The sequence below is a fragment of the Struthio camelus genome, chromosome 4 (assembly GCF_040807025.1).
Source record: "Struthio camelus isolate bStrCam1 chromosome 4, bStrCam1.hap1, whole genome shotgun sequence".
Taxonomy (NCBI): domain Eukaryota; kingdom Metazoa; phylum Chordata; class Aves; order Struthioniformes; family Struthionidae; genus Struthio; species Struthio camelus.
Genome location: NC_090945.1, coordinates 51,667,083 through 51,685,268, shown reverse-complemented (window position 1 = coordinate 51,685,268; position 18,186 = coordinate 51,667,083). Strand labels below are relative to the sequence as shown.

At 37.3% G+C, this 18,186-nt stretch overlaps 1 protein-coding gene across 13 annotated transcripts in view; it reads left to right on the top strand.

Moving 5' to 3' along the window:
• The window catches only part of SORBS2 (sorbin and SH3 domain containing 2), a 167,164-nt gene that overhangs the window by 75,369 nt on the left and 73,609 nt on the right, over positions 1-18,186 (top strand). For 7 of the 13 annotated variants that reach the window (XM_068942676.1, XM_009676672.2, XM_068942680.1 and 4 more), the window contains 5 exons: positions 2,063-2,112; positions 9,385-9,477; positions 11,459-11,485; positions 12,471-12,595; positions 13,549-14,169. In XM_068942676.1, coding sequence (XP_068798777.1) covers positions 2,103-2,112; positions 9,385-9,477; positions 11,459-11,485; positions 12,471-12,595; positions 13,549-14,169 — 876 coding nt within the window. In that variant the 5' untranslated portion in view covers positions 2,063-2,102. The remainder of the gene's footprint in view (positions 1-2,062; positions 2,113-9,384; positions 9,478-11,458; positions 11,486-12,470; positions 12,596-13,548; positions 14,170-18,186) is intronic. The other 6 variants (XM_009676682.2, XM_009676681.2, XM_068942679.1 and 3 more) reach the window with 4 other exon arrangements.

The following is an 18,186-nucleotide window of genomic DNA, read 5'->3' as shown; positions in this document are numbered from 1 at the left end:
TGTGTTAAGACTTGAGCAAGAGTTAAGCCACTATGTAAGTACATTGAAGCCACCTGCTAGAAATCATTTTGGCAGTGCAATGTTCCAAGAATTCTGTACTTGCTGGGTCTTTTCTGAGAGTAAATGTAATGTTATATTTTACAGTTTGTTTCTGTGGTGCCATCAGTGATTCAGTTCTAAGCTAAAAGGAGGTTTGAAAATGGTGTCTCCTCTAGCAGCCTGAAAACATTCCAGAAAAGAATTTAAGAGGCTTTAAGAATAATTTGTAGCTGTTATGCAAATTTGAAGTTACAGTCAAAGATAACTTATCAACGTCAAACAAAATAAAGTGCATTTGCTTTAAGGATCTCTTGAAATTCTTAGAGGTGATCTACTGGTAGCTGCAGCATAAATAGAGTGTAATAAAACTTTATTTACCGCTCCCTGTCTACTTCTGTAGTTCTTAGGTAGTAGTTTTTTTTTAGCATGGGTCCTTTTGGCCCCCAGACTGACTTTGAATAACAGCAGAGTTCAGATAGTTACTTCCAATACAGGATTTATCACTAAACACTTTTTAAGTTTTCCAAGCAGCAGAGAATCTGACTTGGTTGTCAATATGAGAGAATGCAGTGATTCCCGTATTACTTCAGAAGCGTAGTTAGTTCAGGAGTACGGCTGAGTTCAGTCGGAATTCCATCTTGGTATATTATTACTGTTTATTTGTTTTAAATGTTAGTATCTTGAGTCTTCTGTTATAAGCAGGGTCCCTGTGCATACATTCCGACATGGTTGGGCAGTGTTTTTAAAAAATGATGAAATGGATTAAAGAAAAGCTTTATTACTTCAAAAGTTCTAATTATCCATTTGTTTTATATTGAACTTGATGAGGAAACAGCACAGGGGGAGAAAGACAGTTTTTACCCCTCAATTTTTTTGGCCTTCAGTGTGTCTGCCCAGTCAGTAAGGCAAATTAGAGCAGCCAGTCTGTATGTAACAAATAGCGAAGGGTGGCTAGCGTGCTGCACGTGGTGTGTAGCATTTTTACTGGTGCTGTTCTTTGGAAACCTTTTGTGTGTGTCTCATCCTTCTCTCCCGTCCTCCCTTCCTCCCCCTGCACCCGCCCCGTGCTGTGATAATATCTCAAAGAGGCTGAATAGAAGAGAGATTAAACATCTGATCCTGAGATAAAGTTGTAATGTAAACTGGCACTAGAAGGGAAAATGCTTTTCTAGTTTGTCCTGTGATTCACCTCAGTAGGTAAGAGCAGCCTTCTAGTACAGGATGTCCTGCTTTCTCCACAGTTGTTGTTCATTTTGTTTTGTTTCTGTTTGTTTGTAAGTACTGTGTGGAGTTGGGTTACCTAAATAAAGAAATTCAAGTTATGAGCACTTTTTAGGTTAATGTAGTTTTTGTTTATTTTAGTGCAAATTATTACCCTTCAAAAAGCACGAAGATGGATTTGGAAGCCAAGTGTAGTGACTTGATTCCTCATCTCTTAAATCCATTGGGACTTTGGAAATGGATTCCCGTGGGCGCCAGAGGCGGCCCTGCTTCTGGGCTCAGCAATATAGCGAGCAACAGTCAGAATCCCTGCATTCGTAGAAACACGTTAAACCACCGGATGAAAACAACTATATCTCTTTCATATAACCTTTGGGAGGGAGGGAAAAAAAAGCTAATAACTTTAGCTGCTTGAAAAATATCAGAGGCCCACTCTTTATTATCTTTGTTTGCATGAAAGAGTGAATAAAGCCTATAAACAGCCTTTAAAAATATTTCCACATTCCTGTACCAGAGTTCTTTCTAGTTTATAGTTTCAAGACCGACAGTCAATCACTGTTTTTTATCCCTGAGCGAATGTTTATAGCAGTGGTACTAAACACTTGAAAACAGAGTTACTTATAATGGAAGCGACAACTCATTTTTAGCTTTGGAGGAACAAGTGGTGCCAGCTTAATTAAAGCCGTGTTAAAATAGGACTGTCATTTGTATGACGCTGGTTCTCCAGTCCTCTGAAAAATCCTCCTGCAATTTTGTACCGCATACTCCTGTGCAAATTAATAGATCGTTTTGTTTTCTGCAGGAAATCTGAAGACTTTTATAGCAAATCCTCCAGTGTCAAAATGAATACAGGTATGCTATTTGTGTGAGATTTTTCTTTATTTGTATATGCTGTTGAATAAGCAGGAAAGGTTCCAAATTTATGTGAATGTTCACAAACAAATTATTCATAGTTAGCGCTGAAGTTAAATTAAACAAGATGTTTTAACAGTATGTCTGCTTATGTGCATTTGTGTCCCATATATAAAATTTACATACATGTTTTTCTATGTATGGATATATATGGCTATATAAAATATGCATGTTTAGTTTTCTGTGTTTAAGATATAAATTATGTGTATAAGTTTAGTATGTGTGTGGTTTATTTAAAAATATTGTGTGATGACATAAAAGCCATGAAAAAGTGATGTTAGAACATCAGATTTTCTTTAGAAAAAGCCCATATGCTTTGAAATGTTTTATTTCCATTCTCTACTATCACTAAATTAAAAGATGTGCAAGTACTGGCCTATATTATTAGCTACACTTGCACAATCAGAAGAGGATAACTGTTTAATATTTATAGGGATTTGTATTTTCACTCAAACTGCTGCGATAGTATCATAGTATTAGCCAAATGAGGTCCTGTACGCTACAGAAAGTCATCTAAGCAGTCTGTGACAAGGTACTACTACGTGATCCCGAATGACTGAAGTGAATAAATAGCGCAGCTGTCTTTGCAAGTGGGAACAGGCCATTAGAAAGCAGCCTCATGGACTCCTGGCCACACTCGTGTCTTGCGTATATTTACAGTTAGTCAGCTCTTCCTCCTTCGTAGGTGAACTGTCCAGTTTGCAGATCAACTGTGGCGCAAGAAGAGAAATAACACGTACTCCCTAAACTAATAGGCTTTATCACTGACCCCAGTGCTGCACCAGTATAAACAAACATTGCTGCTTCCTTCACAGCTTGAAATAAGCAGAATATGTTTTGCAGGACCTGAACTAGCTGCGAAGCCAGTTCAGGTGTTTCAGCGCCATGCTCTCAATCCCTGGAATTAGAGGGATAGGGGGATCTCCAATGCAACAGTTTGCCCTTATGTAGACTTCTGTATTTATCAGGCTTCTTGGCTTCCCATTGTCTCAGAGGACGGCTGGAATTCAGTAGGACTAGGATCTCATACAAATTTCTTACACTAAGTTAAAATATATATCGGCTCACTTGAAACTACTGTGTTTGTGAATACAATGATAAGCAGGACAAACAAGTTATCTCGATTGAATTTGTTTTTTTCCACCGTTTTGGTTGTTCTCCTCTCTCTCAGACACTAACTGGGGTGTTGGGGAAGGAGCTGCACAAAGTTTTGATAAGGATTACATTTACTGAAATACTATTCATATACTATACTAATCTGCCCTATTGTATTTTTTGGTGATGACTTCTTTCATAAATATGTCAGTCTGGGTAATTAAGGTAGTACTGAAAGACTCTTTACTTAGAACTGTAATTTCAGAAGTAACTCAGCTAATCATCACACATTTGACTAAAATTAGGTGGTGCATTGCAATCCTATGAGTTGAAATATGATGTCATCTTATAGCTTGTACTTTGAAAACTGTGGATTCAGTATCAGATTTAAATTACCAGTTTGTATTACTTCAGCTCTGAAATGCGACTTTATTGTTCCACGTTGTAGTGAGATTTCTCATGTAAGGTAGAAATTCTCAAGAGAAGTAGATGCACGATTTTAAGTCAACCGTTATGTCTGAATGACTTTTGTGGACTGTTGAGTCTTCTGATCGCACAAGAGACTTGAAAATCCAGTTGAAGACTTGAACACACCTGAAATGTTCTACAGTTACTGAAAGATACCATGATTTTAAGCTGAACTTGAATCTACTATGCACTTACACATCCAAAAACATCGTTTTTTCCTTATGTATGCTTGATACAGATATGGCTATTGCCAGCTATGCTAAAAGGAGGTATTGACCGAAAATACAGTATTTCGTATCAGTTCTGCTGATGTAGATTGCTTCCTGACTGCAGAAAATCCAGGAAGTAGAGCATAAAAGTGAACATCTTGCACCTATCTGTTGGTGAAGTATCAGTTTACTAAGGAAGAAAATGATTGAGGTGAAAACTGTTTTCCATATTTTTCTGGTCTAGATGGTTCTTCTCTTTTTCTACAGTGCGTTGTCTTTGAACGTGAAATGAATGCAGCAGTCCTTTTAAATTTGTGAATGTTTTGCTGCTTTAAAACAGGGATTTGTACATGACAAATTTGGATTTTGTCAGATATTATTGGTTTGCCAGGTGTTGCAAATTACAGATAAATGAGTACTCTAGGTTGATGCCAGTAGCTGTTGAAGGGGCAAAGGTAGTAGATGGTGCATCTGCAACTTTAAGAAGAAAATATAAATGTACTGCTTAGAGAGGCCTCCTCTAATCCAGTGTTCCTTGTGGCTGCAGACTTGGCAGTCTGTCTTGACCAACCCTGCCGAAGATATTTTTGTCTACAGAGAAAATGTTTTGAAGAGCTTCGGTTTTCATTACTCTACCATATATGGGAGGCGTCTTTTAGCATTTGATGTTAATTCCGTACTACATGTTAGGAGGAAAATTCAACAGCTGAAGGGAACTAAACATATTTGCAGAGGCAAGGAAATAGATATAAGCTAAAGGGGAGGTTTTAAGAAGTACCAAAGGCACTTTGGCTCATACTTCCTTTTGGTGTCATAATTAAAAATAGTAGTCTAATAAAATGTGTGCCTTTTTAAACCTGGTTAAGCAATCAGCAGAAGAATTTTTAAAAATATACGTAAGTCTTTTCATCTACAACTCTTCAAGCCCTTTGCCTGTGTCATGAGCATCGTTATCTTTGTGAGACATTTTGAGAAACTAACTCAAAGAAAAGTTGAGCTGTGAAGTTCACTTGAGATTACAACCCAGGGAAAATGTGCTTATAATGCTCATATATATGTATATATATGCATGCAAAGCTGATGTTGGAGATGAAGTAGCTGCATTGAAGAATAATAAATGGATATTAGCTTATATGCAAAAACAGATTTTTCATATCCATCCATAAATGTTTTTGGCCAGTTTCACACAGATAATGCCTGATAAATGCATCTAATTTTAAAATGACAAACAAGTCAGCTGTTTGCAGTAAACAAAACACATAAAGAGCAGCCAAAGGTGAAAAGGTAAGCAGTTCTGGAAGGCTACAAATATTTGTTAAATATGTTTGTTAAATTTATTAATGTAAGTCATCACATGGACTAATCTGTTATATTTTTGTCTGGGAGACAAGAATAGACATTATTAAGTCCCTGCAGAGTTCCTGAATTGATTGTGAAGCCATTTTTAGATCACCAAAGCAAATTATATGGGCTTGATTGTTCAAGCCCTCTCCTACCCCCCAAAAAAAAAAGTTTTCAAATCATTGTTTGTTGTAATTTAGCAGCATCAAGGAACTGAATAATACTGGGTTCCCCTGCGTAGTCAGAATGCAAATAGGGAGTAGGATAGAATCTCCTTGGTTTAAAGACCTGGAATTTGAAATCATGGTACAGGGAAAAGGGGAAAATGATACCATTCACAAGTACAGTGAACAGAATAATGATCAGCACACATTGTTCGGGTACTGTTTTCCTTTTCTTTTAGCCTTAAGAGCCTATTTAAAAGGTTCCTGTGCCCTGATAGCTCATGCTTACCTCTTTGCGGAAGGTCACCATCCTTTCATCTGTGCCAACTGTGGCCTTAACTGACTCTCTGAAATGGTCTTTTTTTAAAACAAACAAACAAACAAACAAAAAAACCTTAAAAGAAAGTGGTGGTGTTCTGAACTGGCTCTGTTCAGATTTGGAGCAGGACTTGACCAGTAATCAAACCCGTACAAGCACAGAGGAAGGAATCTCTTAGGAATCTCTGCTGCTGCCCCCAAAGATTGGTCAAGCAGAAACTCAGCTCACTTAGGGTAATGCTGTTTGTAGCGGGAGCAGCAGCTGGGATTGTGAATTTGGGTTGAAGGGGTTTAAGCACTTGTAGAGAGTAACAAAATGAATGGAGGAGGGAGACAAGTGAGGAAAGGTAAGGAATGGAGAAAGGCTGAGGAGAAAAGACTGTAGGAGAGGAGTCAGCAGTGAGCTCAATGAAAGGAAGAAAAAACATTCAGAGCAATATTGTGGAGAGTGTTCTAATACATATGCAAATATGCACATACTTCGAGGTGTAGAGCAAGCTGATACCACTTACGTATCTTTTCCGGTCAGCAAATGTTTATTTTATGGTGGCACTTGGTTCCTTCCTGCTCTTTCTCTAAAGACAAATTTGCTCCATTAATCTAGCATTCAGGAAAGGAAGCTTGTCCCAATATGGTCTTGTCTTTGCAAAGTACTGGCAGAAAGATATATCCTCTGATAATTCTTACCCCTCCTTTCTCCCTTCTCTTTTGCAATACCTGCTAAGTATGCTTGTTTGTCTTTCCCTGGTTTGATTGGAGTATATAGGGTTTGCAAAAGAATATCTAGATACGTATCATAGTAGGTCCTGTTTTGAGCCAGATGTGTGTTTTAAGCAGCTGTTTTGATTGTGAATTATTGCCTAGCTTCCTATAGCATTATTGCACGCAAACCTTAACTGATTGAGGTCTCCTTTGTTTAAATGTTAAAACAATACCTAGGAAGACGTTACTCTCATCTCTGAATAATCCATTATCTAAAACGAGGTGTAAAAAGGACAGAGGGTGTGAACAGAAGTATGTGTGTATATGCATGCGCATGGGCACACATATCACATTTTTAAAATACCTGCAAGCATTTTGTATGGGTTAAAGTCTTGCAAATCCTCATTTGCTTGTAGTAACGGTTGCGTAATATTAATTGTTAATAGTTTGAAAATGAAATGAGAAGGTAATCCTTAATTTGACCTCCCTTTCTGTCTTTAGTGTTAGTATTTAGTATTGTGTTATTAGTATTTGCTGAAAATTTGATGGAGCAGTGAAAAAGGAATACAGACTGGAGTAAGCCTTCTGAAGTTCAGCTGTTTAAGAACAGGCAGAGAAGGGCAGAGAAGTTTGAAAACTGGCTGTTCTGAAGTAGCCCACAGATTCTTCTGATCCTCATTCAGACACGATACCCCTTGATTTAATGGGAGCATGGCTTGAACCAAGATTGGAAGACAGTGTCCAGATATGCAAATACTTGCGCACACATGCCTTTGTATTTTATTAGGTATTTTGCACCACTCTAAATGGTGTGCTTGTGCACTTATGTCTCAGTTCGGTGCTAGTTTACTCCCTTTCGTTACTGTTTGTTCAGATTGTTATTGAGAACGTTACTGCAGGTACAGGCTTGTGTATGGGCTTCTACGCATAGCCGTAAATGTTCTATGTGTATTCATATGCAGTAAATTGCAATGTCTGTTTTACTTACCTGTATGAAGCCATGTCAAACACTTTGCTAGATAAGGGGTCCACAAAGCATAAAGCTCTCTGACTCAGTTATGTTACATCAGAAATTAATTTGAAGCAGAATTTTTTGAAGTTACAATGATGGAATATTTGTGTTGGATTCATTCTTCTACAAGATTCCTTCGTAAGGCGCACCTAATTTTGGATCGATATTAGTAACACCGGGTTTTTTCTTTGCCATGATTCTCTACTTATGCCTGCTTTCCTGCCACCTTGATTTTTCTGTTCTGAAATTCAGGAAGGTAGTTCTTGGAAAATACAAATAAAGTATAACTTTATTTGGCCAAAATATGTGTCAGCATAACAAAATTGTGTGTCTGGTAGCTTGTATTAATCAAAGTATGCTGTCCAAGTCTGGCGACATTTGGGTAAGAAGGAAAACAAAATATCAACAAATCATCAAATCTCCCTGGAATTACTGCTGTTTTGTGTCAGTAGAGAGAAAAATACAAGAATGGAAAATGTGATTTTAATTACCATTGCTATGCGATATTTATGTAAGCAAAATAAAACAAACGTACAGATTTGGTAACAGTTGCCTTTGCTTCACATGTTCCATACCAATGATTAATTCCAGGTAAAGTATTGCTTTAGATTAGTGACAGAAATCACTCAGCCTTTTGCATCACAACTAAGAATTGGCAGTGATTTTAGAACCACTTACGCTTGGGACGGTGACTCAGATATTTGTCAACATCAACAACTATTTAATGCACATCCCACAAGAACTGTGGCTGGGAACCCTGCTGTTTCAGGGGAGTATTAGAATGAGCAAGAGATACCAGGGGCTGACTCCTTTTGGAGATGTGGGTTAAAGATGTCCCTGTGGCTCAAATAACTAATAGTAACAGGCCTTCCTTAAGTATAATTTTATAAAACTTCATATTCCTAAAACTATGTTCTGTAGAACACAGGTCTAAAAACTGTAAGGGCCACTATGATAGTTGTAATTCTCCTTGACTTAAGTGGTGGCCTACATGAAATTCCAGCAATATTGAATATGAAAATTAAAGTTATGATTCTTATACTGAAGAGTGGAAAAATATTCTAGTTAAACATACTCAGGAAGAATATTTGTTAACATGCATTTGCAACTATAATGAAGTTGCTAGAAAGGGAAATCTTGGGAAAGCTACCCGCTAATAGTGACAAAGATCAAGTGCCATTAAAGACAGAATGTCAACTCCAAGTGAAGGAGTGCAGAGTCAGTCAAGTAGAGAGACGTGAAAGCTGCACGTGCTGTGGAGGAATGTTCTGTAAGTTACTAGTTTTTTCAGTGATTTTAGATTTCGATTTCTAATTATTTCCTCAGGATGTTATGGGGTTCCAGACTTACAGGTGTTTATTTTCCATTAGATAAAAAAGAAGGGCAGGGAGAGCAAGGATATTCCGCCAAACCAAAAAAGCACGTACCGTTCTTAGTAATTTTGTTTCTTTAGGGTCCAAGGAAAGGTACAAAAGCAATCTGTCAGCTACTAAAACATACGCTTAATTTATGAATGGTATCTTTCTAATGCATACAGTGAAATGACTTGCAGATTACTGATTAATATTACTCTGGAATGCGTAATCCTTCATCTTGATTAATTGTTTGTTCTGAGTAATTAGCTGCAAATAAACAGTCTTGCAGGCACCGGAATGTATGTATTTCCCCAGTGGATTAAGTATCAAATATTTACTCATTTTCTGTGGGGTTTATTGGGTTTAAAGCTTGTGAAAGTTTTTGTATTCTGCTAATCTGTGAATTTTGCAAATTTACATGTACCTACAGCAGTTCCCTAACTGCATGTTTATTTACATGTACATATGGCATATCTCACACTGTGATATGTTGCATGTGCTTGCTCCCTCTGTCTGGGGCTGGTGTTTGTATTGTTTTGTGCTTCCAGATAGCGGTGGGTGTGCTCGCAAACGTGCTGCCATGTCTGTCACATTAACAGCTGTGAAGAGAGTTCAAAGTTCTCCAAACCTGTTGGCCTCAGGTATAACAACTAACCAGTGGTATACTACTCCTGAATGACTTTCCGTACTGTTATGTATTTCTGTAATGCTGTTCTGCAAGACGAAGGGTAACCAAATTTTCTGTTCTGCTCATAGGTCTGTTACTTAGTTCTTCAGTGCACCGAAAAGCGTGGTCTTAGTTTCTCTCTGGCTGCACTAATCCAAACATTATGCGTTTGCACCAAACAATATGGGAAGATGAATGAAGAATGAGTTGAAAAATAGTTGCAAAATAAAGTCTTTGTTTTGTAGAACTCTTCACATATAAGACTGATCCACAGGAGTAAGCATTCTGTTGGAATTTATAGAACAGATTAAAAATTTGTTTGCCACTCTATGCAAGTAAGGATAGTAGAAGAGTCATTGGGATTACTGTGTATATAAACTTTAGAAAACATTGGATTTCTGTTTCATAGCAACTCTTGTCACAAATTTTTACCATTTTAGCATATGGTGCAAGCCTCTTAGTGTTTTGATTTTTTGCACTTACAAGTAGTGATAACAAGTGCTTTTAGGACTATTATATGAATAGATTAGATTAGTGTTTGTTTAGAATGATCTTAAGTTTGTTTAGAACTTTTGTAATTTAAGGTTCTTTTATTTTTTAAAAAAGTATATATAGATAAGAAATCTTAAAAAACAAAATTTTTTTTTAAACAGAAGTTCAAATCTATTCTATGGTGGTAGTGTGTTTGTCAGACAGGTTCTATCTTTTGCTTTGGACTGGTGAAGAAGGCCTATGGATCAGTGGTGGGGCGCTCCTCAGAATCTGTAGGCATCCTTCTTGGTTTGAATTAAGCTTTTCCGGCTGATCTTAAAGGAATGATATTTTGCTGATATCTAGATTTAAGATGGCAGTAAATCACAGCATTTAGTATAAGAAAACAGCAAATATTACTTATTGGCTCCATGAGATTGCAGTGATTAAATAACAGTAGCTCTTGGCTCACTGTAACCTTCTGCAGAACTTAATTGCTCAATAAATGCTAATTACCTATGCCATAATATTCTGAGGCATATTTAGGTAACAGAAGGGAAGCTGAACATAAAAATCCTATATATTTTATAGTCTTTTTCAAACTGTGTCATCAGAAGAAATTTACTAGTAAGAGAGGATTTGTCTTCATTTTAAAAACTGGATGTTTGGAGACTGTGACAAGTACCGTTTCACATACAAGATTAATTTTTACAGCTGCAACTACACTAGTGCCTTTAAAATGGCTTCTGAAAGATGTTAGGCCTTAATATGCAGCAAACTGAGTGATGATGCACTTGAAAGACATCCTTCTATGCATGCTTCTGTATAGACAGCTAGAGTTGGGGGGGAATATAGTTTTTTTTTTTTCCCTCCATAGCACCATTGCAAAGTGTCACTGATACTCTTTGGTTTCATAGGTAGATTTTCTTGGTAACCATATCTACTGCAGTCTGTAAAAATATATGCATATATATCGGTGTCTGTATGTATGTATACGTCTGTAGGTATAAGTCCCAGTAGGGTCCCTATAGCCCACCTAATTTTTAATAAGCACACAATTCACAGTGATTAGTTACTGCTTGGATCAACGGTTTAATTATTAAAAAAAAAAAAAAAATTACTTGATGACACAATATGGACCAGTTTTCCAGTTTTCCCCATGTGATATTAACATATTCACTAGATCACTCTAATGAGATTAAATTTGATACTTTATCTGCAGAGTCATCGCAAAAGAACGATAAATTAAGCATGTTTCATCACTCAGATCACCAAATACTGGGTCAAATTGCTCTACTGTTGTAAATATACACTATGGAATTGACCCTGTGATTCTAGCTCCGTGTTAAGTCACCACAAAGTATTCATGAGCAAGGAACTCAGAACTAGATGCAATGTGTAGTTCCATGGTTGAAAATGTTGTCACCCTTTTCATTGATGATTTTATTTCTAACACAAATTAATATTGGATGTTTCTTTTTTAGGGTCTGAATCTCAGTCTCCAGATTCAGGTAAATAAAAGACTGTTCTTTATGCATCAATATAATACTAATGTAATTGTTTTGTAAGTGGATAAATTATGATAAACTTCTGTTTATTTGATTTCATTCCTTCATGCATCTTCACTCTTTAAGGACAGTGCCATTAAATTTGTAGTAATAATTGCAGGTGCTTAAGACCTCAAATTCAGGTGGTCTTATTTGAGAAGCAGCATTTCCTGTAACGCAGTAGCATATTGTCAGAAAGTGAATTTTATAGGAGGAAATAGACTGCAGGTTTGCCACCTTTACCTTCAGTGGCACTTGCTGTGTCATGTTTAGTCTTTCACTCAGGAATGCATGTTCTACCCACCCGAGTGAGCAGCCTGCTCTCATATGTGTTTCTTTTCCCACCATTTTTCACTATTTTGTCTTCAAATCTGTAACTTGCCAAGGCAGGATAGTATTTTCCTCTATATATCTGGACAATATCTTGAGGGCTCTTCATCTTAGATGATGAAGATAAAATATGGTTGATTTGCTGGAAAGTGGAAGTGTTGTTCAGATTTGGAAATAAGATACAAAATTATTGGAACAATTAATCAGGTATTGTCGTGAAATTGCTGCGACCAGATAGCTTTACGTGAGCTGGGATATTTTTCAAAATCTATGACATAACTGTGAAAGTACTTTACCCTGCTTTATACAAGGGCTGAAACAACAAAATCTCAAAAGGGGACCTTAAGGCTTAAAATTCTTATATGCGTGAGTGTTATGGAGAGCATTCAGACTGCTGCTAATAGCATTGACAATCCTTGAGTTTTCATAATTTTAAAGATAGAAGTAGCAACTTTAGGCCTGTTCTCATAACTTCCTTGACAATATAAGCAGCAATGTTGGTTGTGTAATAGCTAAATGTTTCTACAGTTAATTTTAATAGTTGGGTTGCTTTTGATGATAGTAATATATAGATCTACTAATCACAAAAATTGACTTGATTCTTTTTTCTTTGCAAAAGCTTGGAGATCATATAATGATGGAAATAGAGAGACACTGAATGGAGACGCTAGCAGTTCATCTCTTACCGCAAAAGGTTTTAGGAGTGTGCGTCCATACCTACAGGATAAAAAATCACCAACTCAGGTAACCTGAACACTCCAAATTTCATGCTTTGGTATTTTGTGTGTGGGTTAATTTTGGGAAATATCATATACACAATGGGGTACCCCTATAGAACATCATCCTGATGCCTTCTAGGCAGTGCAAATCACCTGTTGATATGGGTTGTTAAGAACTGTTTTACTGCAGATAAATTATACTCTGCCCAGGGTGCATGTCAGCAGGTTAATGAATACAAATTGCTTTCAAAGAGCAAGATGGCCAGCTGAAGAAAGTAGGTCGTACACAAATAAAGTCTTCTAGGAGTGTTTCTAGACATCAAAGAGTATTTATTAATATTTTGCACTCCAGAGAAGTGCATCTGTCATCAAAACAATATCTGAGGAAAAAGGTATATTAATTTTAAGGTAGATAATGTTTCTGCCTGTTTTGCAGAACAATACAATTACAGCACATAAGTATGTTTCTAAGTTAAAATCTTTTTTATCTGTCAAAAAAAGATTAAAATTTCAATGTTATACTTCTCCTGTTACTATTTTAATTCAGAAGTTTTAAAAGATTGTTTACGTATACGTGTGTGAACTGTGAATAATAGCTTGTCAACTGAGATCATGGAGTAATTTTAGAAATGATTTACACATATCTGGACAATTTCGCAGTAATAACTCTCATTCAGTAATAACTATTTAAAAAAAAGATAAGACCAGACCATTGTGGGCTCCTTTCTGATCGCAGTTCACTCTTTTCTGTGAGCAAGTGGAATGTCTGGTTTTCAAAACACAAGCTGTACAACACTGTACACAGTGTCAGGAACCTGAACAGTTTGATTGAATTGAGCAATGTTGGGATGAGGCCTTAATTCCTTTTTTTGAAGATAAAAGTCCATCTTGAGTTCTATTTCCTGCTAACATTTGCTTTCTTTCTGTTTCTTCTTCAATGTTATTTTGCTCTGTGTGTGGATGCTTTTGGCAAATAAGGCACCTCTGCCACCCCCTAGAAAAGAAAGTTTTCAGAGAGTGGGAATAACTAATCACAAAAAGGACAGAATTAATCTCCAGGCAGTAACAACTGGGCCAACTAAACACCTTCCCACAGATACTGCCTACTGTACTAACGACGAGTCTGTCCAGAAGACAATGTCTTCTCAAATATCTAACACAAGTGTGTCCTATGCACAAAAAATCACTAAACCACTGGCCTCAATCTCCAGCGTGGGCACGAGCACGGTAGCTGGCATTAGTGCTACTCTCTGTCAAGGCCACAGACAACAGTCTCAAAAGCGTAGGATATCTACCTTGAAATTAACCCGGACACAAGACCCAGCAAGTAGTGTTCATTGTAATACACAGCAACAGCTCAAGCCTGTTGAAGTGCCAGTATTTCCACAAAGGCCTGTTTCACCTGCCTATAACCCTGTGCCTGAGATACACACAGCATCTCTTTCCATTCAGATAGCTCCCATCCCTGACAGTAAAGCAGAGCCTGAAAACCAAGAACATCCACCTAGTATTTCTCCAGACACTTCAAAGATGCCTTCAAAGGATTTGGGACAAAAGTCTGCAGTTCTTCCTTCTGCACAGGCTGCAGAATGCCGTGTGGTATATTTAACTTTTCCATCTTTTATTTTAGATCATTCATGAATCATTTAACTCTCTGTTTAGTTATGCTTACATGATTAAAGTTAGACCTTGTGTTTTCTGGGTAAAACTACCTGTTGGATCAAAACAGAACTGTACAAAACCTGAAGTTTTTGGAGAGATATTGCTTAAAAAAAAAAAAAAAAAAAAGAGAGAGAGAGAGAGAGATTTCAACCTGTCTGAGCTGGAAGGTGGGCTTCCTTGTTTCTCTGTGAGCATTTTGTAGAGTGTAGATGCACGATAGGTAATTGGTGAGTCGTAGGTGATGCATCTGTTTAAATGGTCCTTCTAGGGACTGCATATTATGCTGCCATAAGGCCTGGAAGGATTACATGCAGAAAAGGTTTGGGTTTTTTTCTACAAATGCAGCTCTGCCAATTTGCTAGGCCCACCAAAAAACATTTTCTAAGTCAAGTTTGTGCATGCCGCAAGGCTAGTCACCACTGTCTTCTCTATGCCGTGTGTGATAGCCTTTCTAAAGAAAATAGGTTGGATGCAATCTTTTGAGTTCAACCACCTTTATTTCAAGCATCACAACATGTTGTTTCATCTGTCCCTCTCTGTGTACCCTATAGGACATGTACATTGTGCCTATTGTGAAAATTCTTTCTTAAGCATGCATGCTGATCTGATCTAGGAGAAATGAAAGTATCAATCAAACAGAGTAGGAGATATGCCAGGGGTCTCACAGAAGGGACTGTATATTTTTTGTTTTAAGAGATGCTGTCAAGTATCATAGCAAATAATAAGAGTAGGAATATAACTTGTGTGTGCATGTCAGATAGCCTTGGTCTACTTTAAAATATACTTGTGAGAGCAAGGCCAAGATTTTTGTCTGACGCACGCGTTTTGCTGTGCACCAGTGATGCAAATGGTGGGAAAGTGTTTCTGCAGTTCTTGTTTACTGTTATTAATTACTTTAAAGATACAAGTTTCTAAAACATTTCTGAGATGTCCAGGTGTATATTGGAAAAAAAATTCCACAACCCTCATCAAATCTAAAGTAGAGATAAGTTTCTATTTAAAACCTGTGGACCATCATGATAACATCCCTTTTTTATTATTTGTGTATTATTGGTCCTGTTGCTCTCAAAGTAGCTAGACCAGAAGGAATCTGATGGAGGGAAGGGATAGTAACATTTTTGGTGAGCAGTTCTTGAACATGTTCAAGGTGAAAAAAAACTCCAGATATTGCTGGCTGTGGTAGACAAGAGTCATATGAAACAACTGGGGAGGTGCTGCTCATACTGAAAGACTACAATGTGAACCAGAGAGAAGGCAGCTAGGTCTTAGGGGGGATAGAGGGAGCTTCTTAGGGACCAGAAGAATCTGAATAGGGTTTATTGCCGATTAGAAAGTTACTGAATTAGATGAAATAAGCCTGGGATCAGTGACAGACCTACAAGTACACACTGAGCAAAAGAAGAGCTCTAAATAAATTTCAGAGTAGAAATTGTCATTTCTACTCTGCCTTACCTAGTCATTTTAAAATGTTCTGTTTAAAAGAGAATTATTTAAATACCAAAGCAGCTTATCTGAATTTGAAAGCCCTTCAGTTGGAAATGGGTCTAGGCATACCTGCCTCAAAGCTTTGTCTGAGTCAGGATCCCATCACAGCATATATGAGTTCATCTAATTCCACTCAAATCAGGGGATCTGTCCTGATGTACATATGGTACCATCTTGCAAATCTAAAGTCCTCTGACAGTCTGTATTTGTCAGTAGCAACACACCTGCAGATGTAGTCCATATCTAGTTGTTACCATTGACAGACTGTAGTTCCTTGAGTGTCACATTCAATCGGATCTTTACTCTTGAAGCCACAAGCATCTGCATTAGCAGCAGAGTATTACCACAAGTTTTAATAAGTTTCCTAAAAAATTAAACTCCTCCAAAAACTCCCCCAAAAATTAAACTCTTCCAAAAATTAAAATTAAAATTTAAGCAAACAAAATGCTATGAAATTATATGGCAACAATGTGCAATACGCCTTTTGACTTCACTCTGTTAACTAATGGGAGCACATAAGAAAGAATTACAATCACATTTGTGCTTCTCAAGAGTAGAGATAAAAGTGCCATCATAAGCACTTCTATTACTATTGCATGAGTCGCTTGAGAAAATAAGTTGCTTTATACGTGAGAAGAGCCAGTTCACTACTCGGTAATTTTTGTCAAAAGCAACGAGTTAGTTCCAGTGAAAGCAACAGTGAAGAAATAATGTCAGAAGCAGAAATGAAGGCTGAGCAAAAACTTTTTGGTGGATGGGATAGCAAAGTGCAAAGATTAGAGGAGGCAGACTTGCAAACATTTTAAATACAGGCACTGAAGGATGCTGTCAGACAGCAGAACAGTCGTAAATGTTGCTAATACAAGTTACGGCTTAATATATTTTCTTTTCATTTAAATAGTAGTTCATCCTGTTCACAGTATGGTGCATCATATATGCTCAAATAAATAAGTCTCTGAAGCAGAAAGTCCTTGTATTACAGCTAGCAAATATTAGGGAAAACACCTTTTTTAACATCCAAAATGATATTTATTCAGACTCTAAATGACCAATAAAAACTTATTTTCTAGCTATTTTTTCTTAGAAATTTAAAAGACAATTTTTACTTTTTTTTATTTTTAGAATCTCTTTTAGTCTCGTGATGAAGTGACAAAAAAGTCGGAATGAAGTAGTAGTTACGCCTGATCTGACAGTTCTGCAAATTTATTTTTCTGCTTTCTCCTTGGTTTTGTTATGTAGGGAGAAAGGTTGGAAATATGTCAGCTGCAGTTCTTTGAATAAAACGATAAAAGTTTGAGCTGATTACAGGGGTCATTTGGAACGTAGTCAGCTTTTCAAGCCGCATCCATTTGTTGATCTATTGCCTGCCAAATTCAGCTGACGTTCTCCCTAATGTTGATGGTGGAAAATATTTCTAAACATGAGTATGAGGAGGTATGTCTGGCATCACAGGCAAGCAATGGAGCTAACGTGTTTTGCTAGTTCTGTGTTAAAATAATATACATAAAACTAGAGCACAAACCAACGCGAGAGGTGTTGTAAACTTCTGCATCAGGTAGGTCCAAAGCCAAGATGCTTTGGGCCAGCGTTAGAAATAGAGGATGTAGCCACATATCTAAACAGATTTCTAGTTGAGATCTGTGGTGAAAATCTTAGATGTCTTTCAGCCGATGCCAACAATTGTGATCCCCTTTAGCTCTGTATCTCACGGTATTTATAAGGTTCACAATTTTTCTCTCACAGGCAAATCAGCTTTAGCGTGTATGGGTGATAGTGCTCTAATTTTAAAAATGGCTTTAGTTTTGGGAGCTCTACAGGACTTTGCCCAGCAGTTAAAGCATTCGTGTGTATACTGATCATAGGCTGTCGACTCAGAATTGCTCCTTGTTAGACTAAATCCTCTAGTGATGCTTTCAGACTATAGATTAGGCCCAGCAGCAGTGTTTAGAGCTGCCATAGAAACTCTCAAGAAATGCATCCAGAAAGGCACTGCAAAAACAAAGAACTCTGCCTCTGCAACTGGGTTTATGTATTTGGAAGGGGATGAGATGGGAGTGGCTAATTATCACTTCTTAAGAGGTAGTACATAAGAAATACAGAGCAGATTAAATACTGTTCATGTGTGTGGGTGTCTCTGTGTATTTAGTACATGTGCATTTATGTGAAGCCACAAAGGTATGGAAAAATACAGCTGAGTGTAACAAAAGAGATAGCCAATATGGTCCCATATGGTCCAGGAGGTTCATGTGCAACAACTTTGCAGTATTCTGGAATGTATCTTGTCATGATTGTGCTCCTATTTGTACTTCATTTTAGAGCTCATCTGCTGGAACTTTAGGAGCAAACAGAAGTGTGATCTGACTCACCGAGTGGCATTTTTGTAAACGCTCCTACTCAGAAGGGGTAAACCCCCTAAAGGCATACATAAAAAGAGAAGCATTCAAGTTACTTAAGATTGGGCTTTTACAT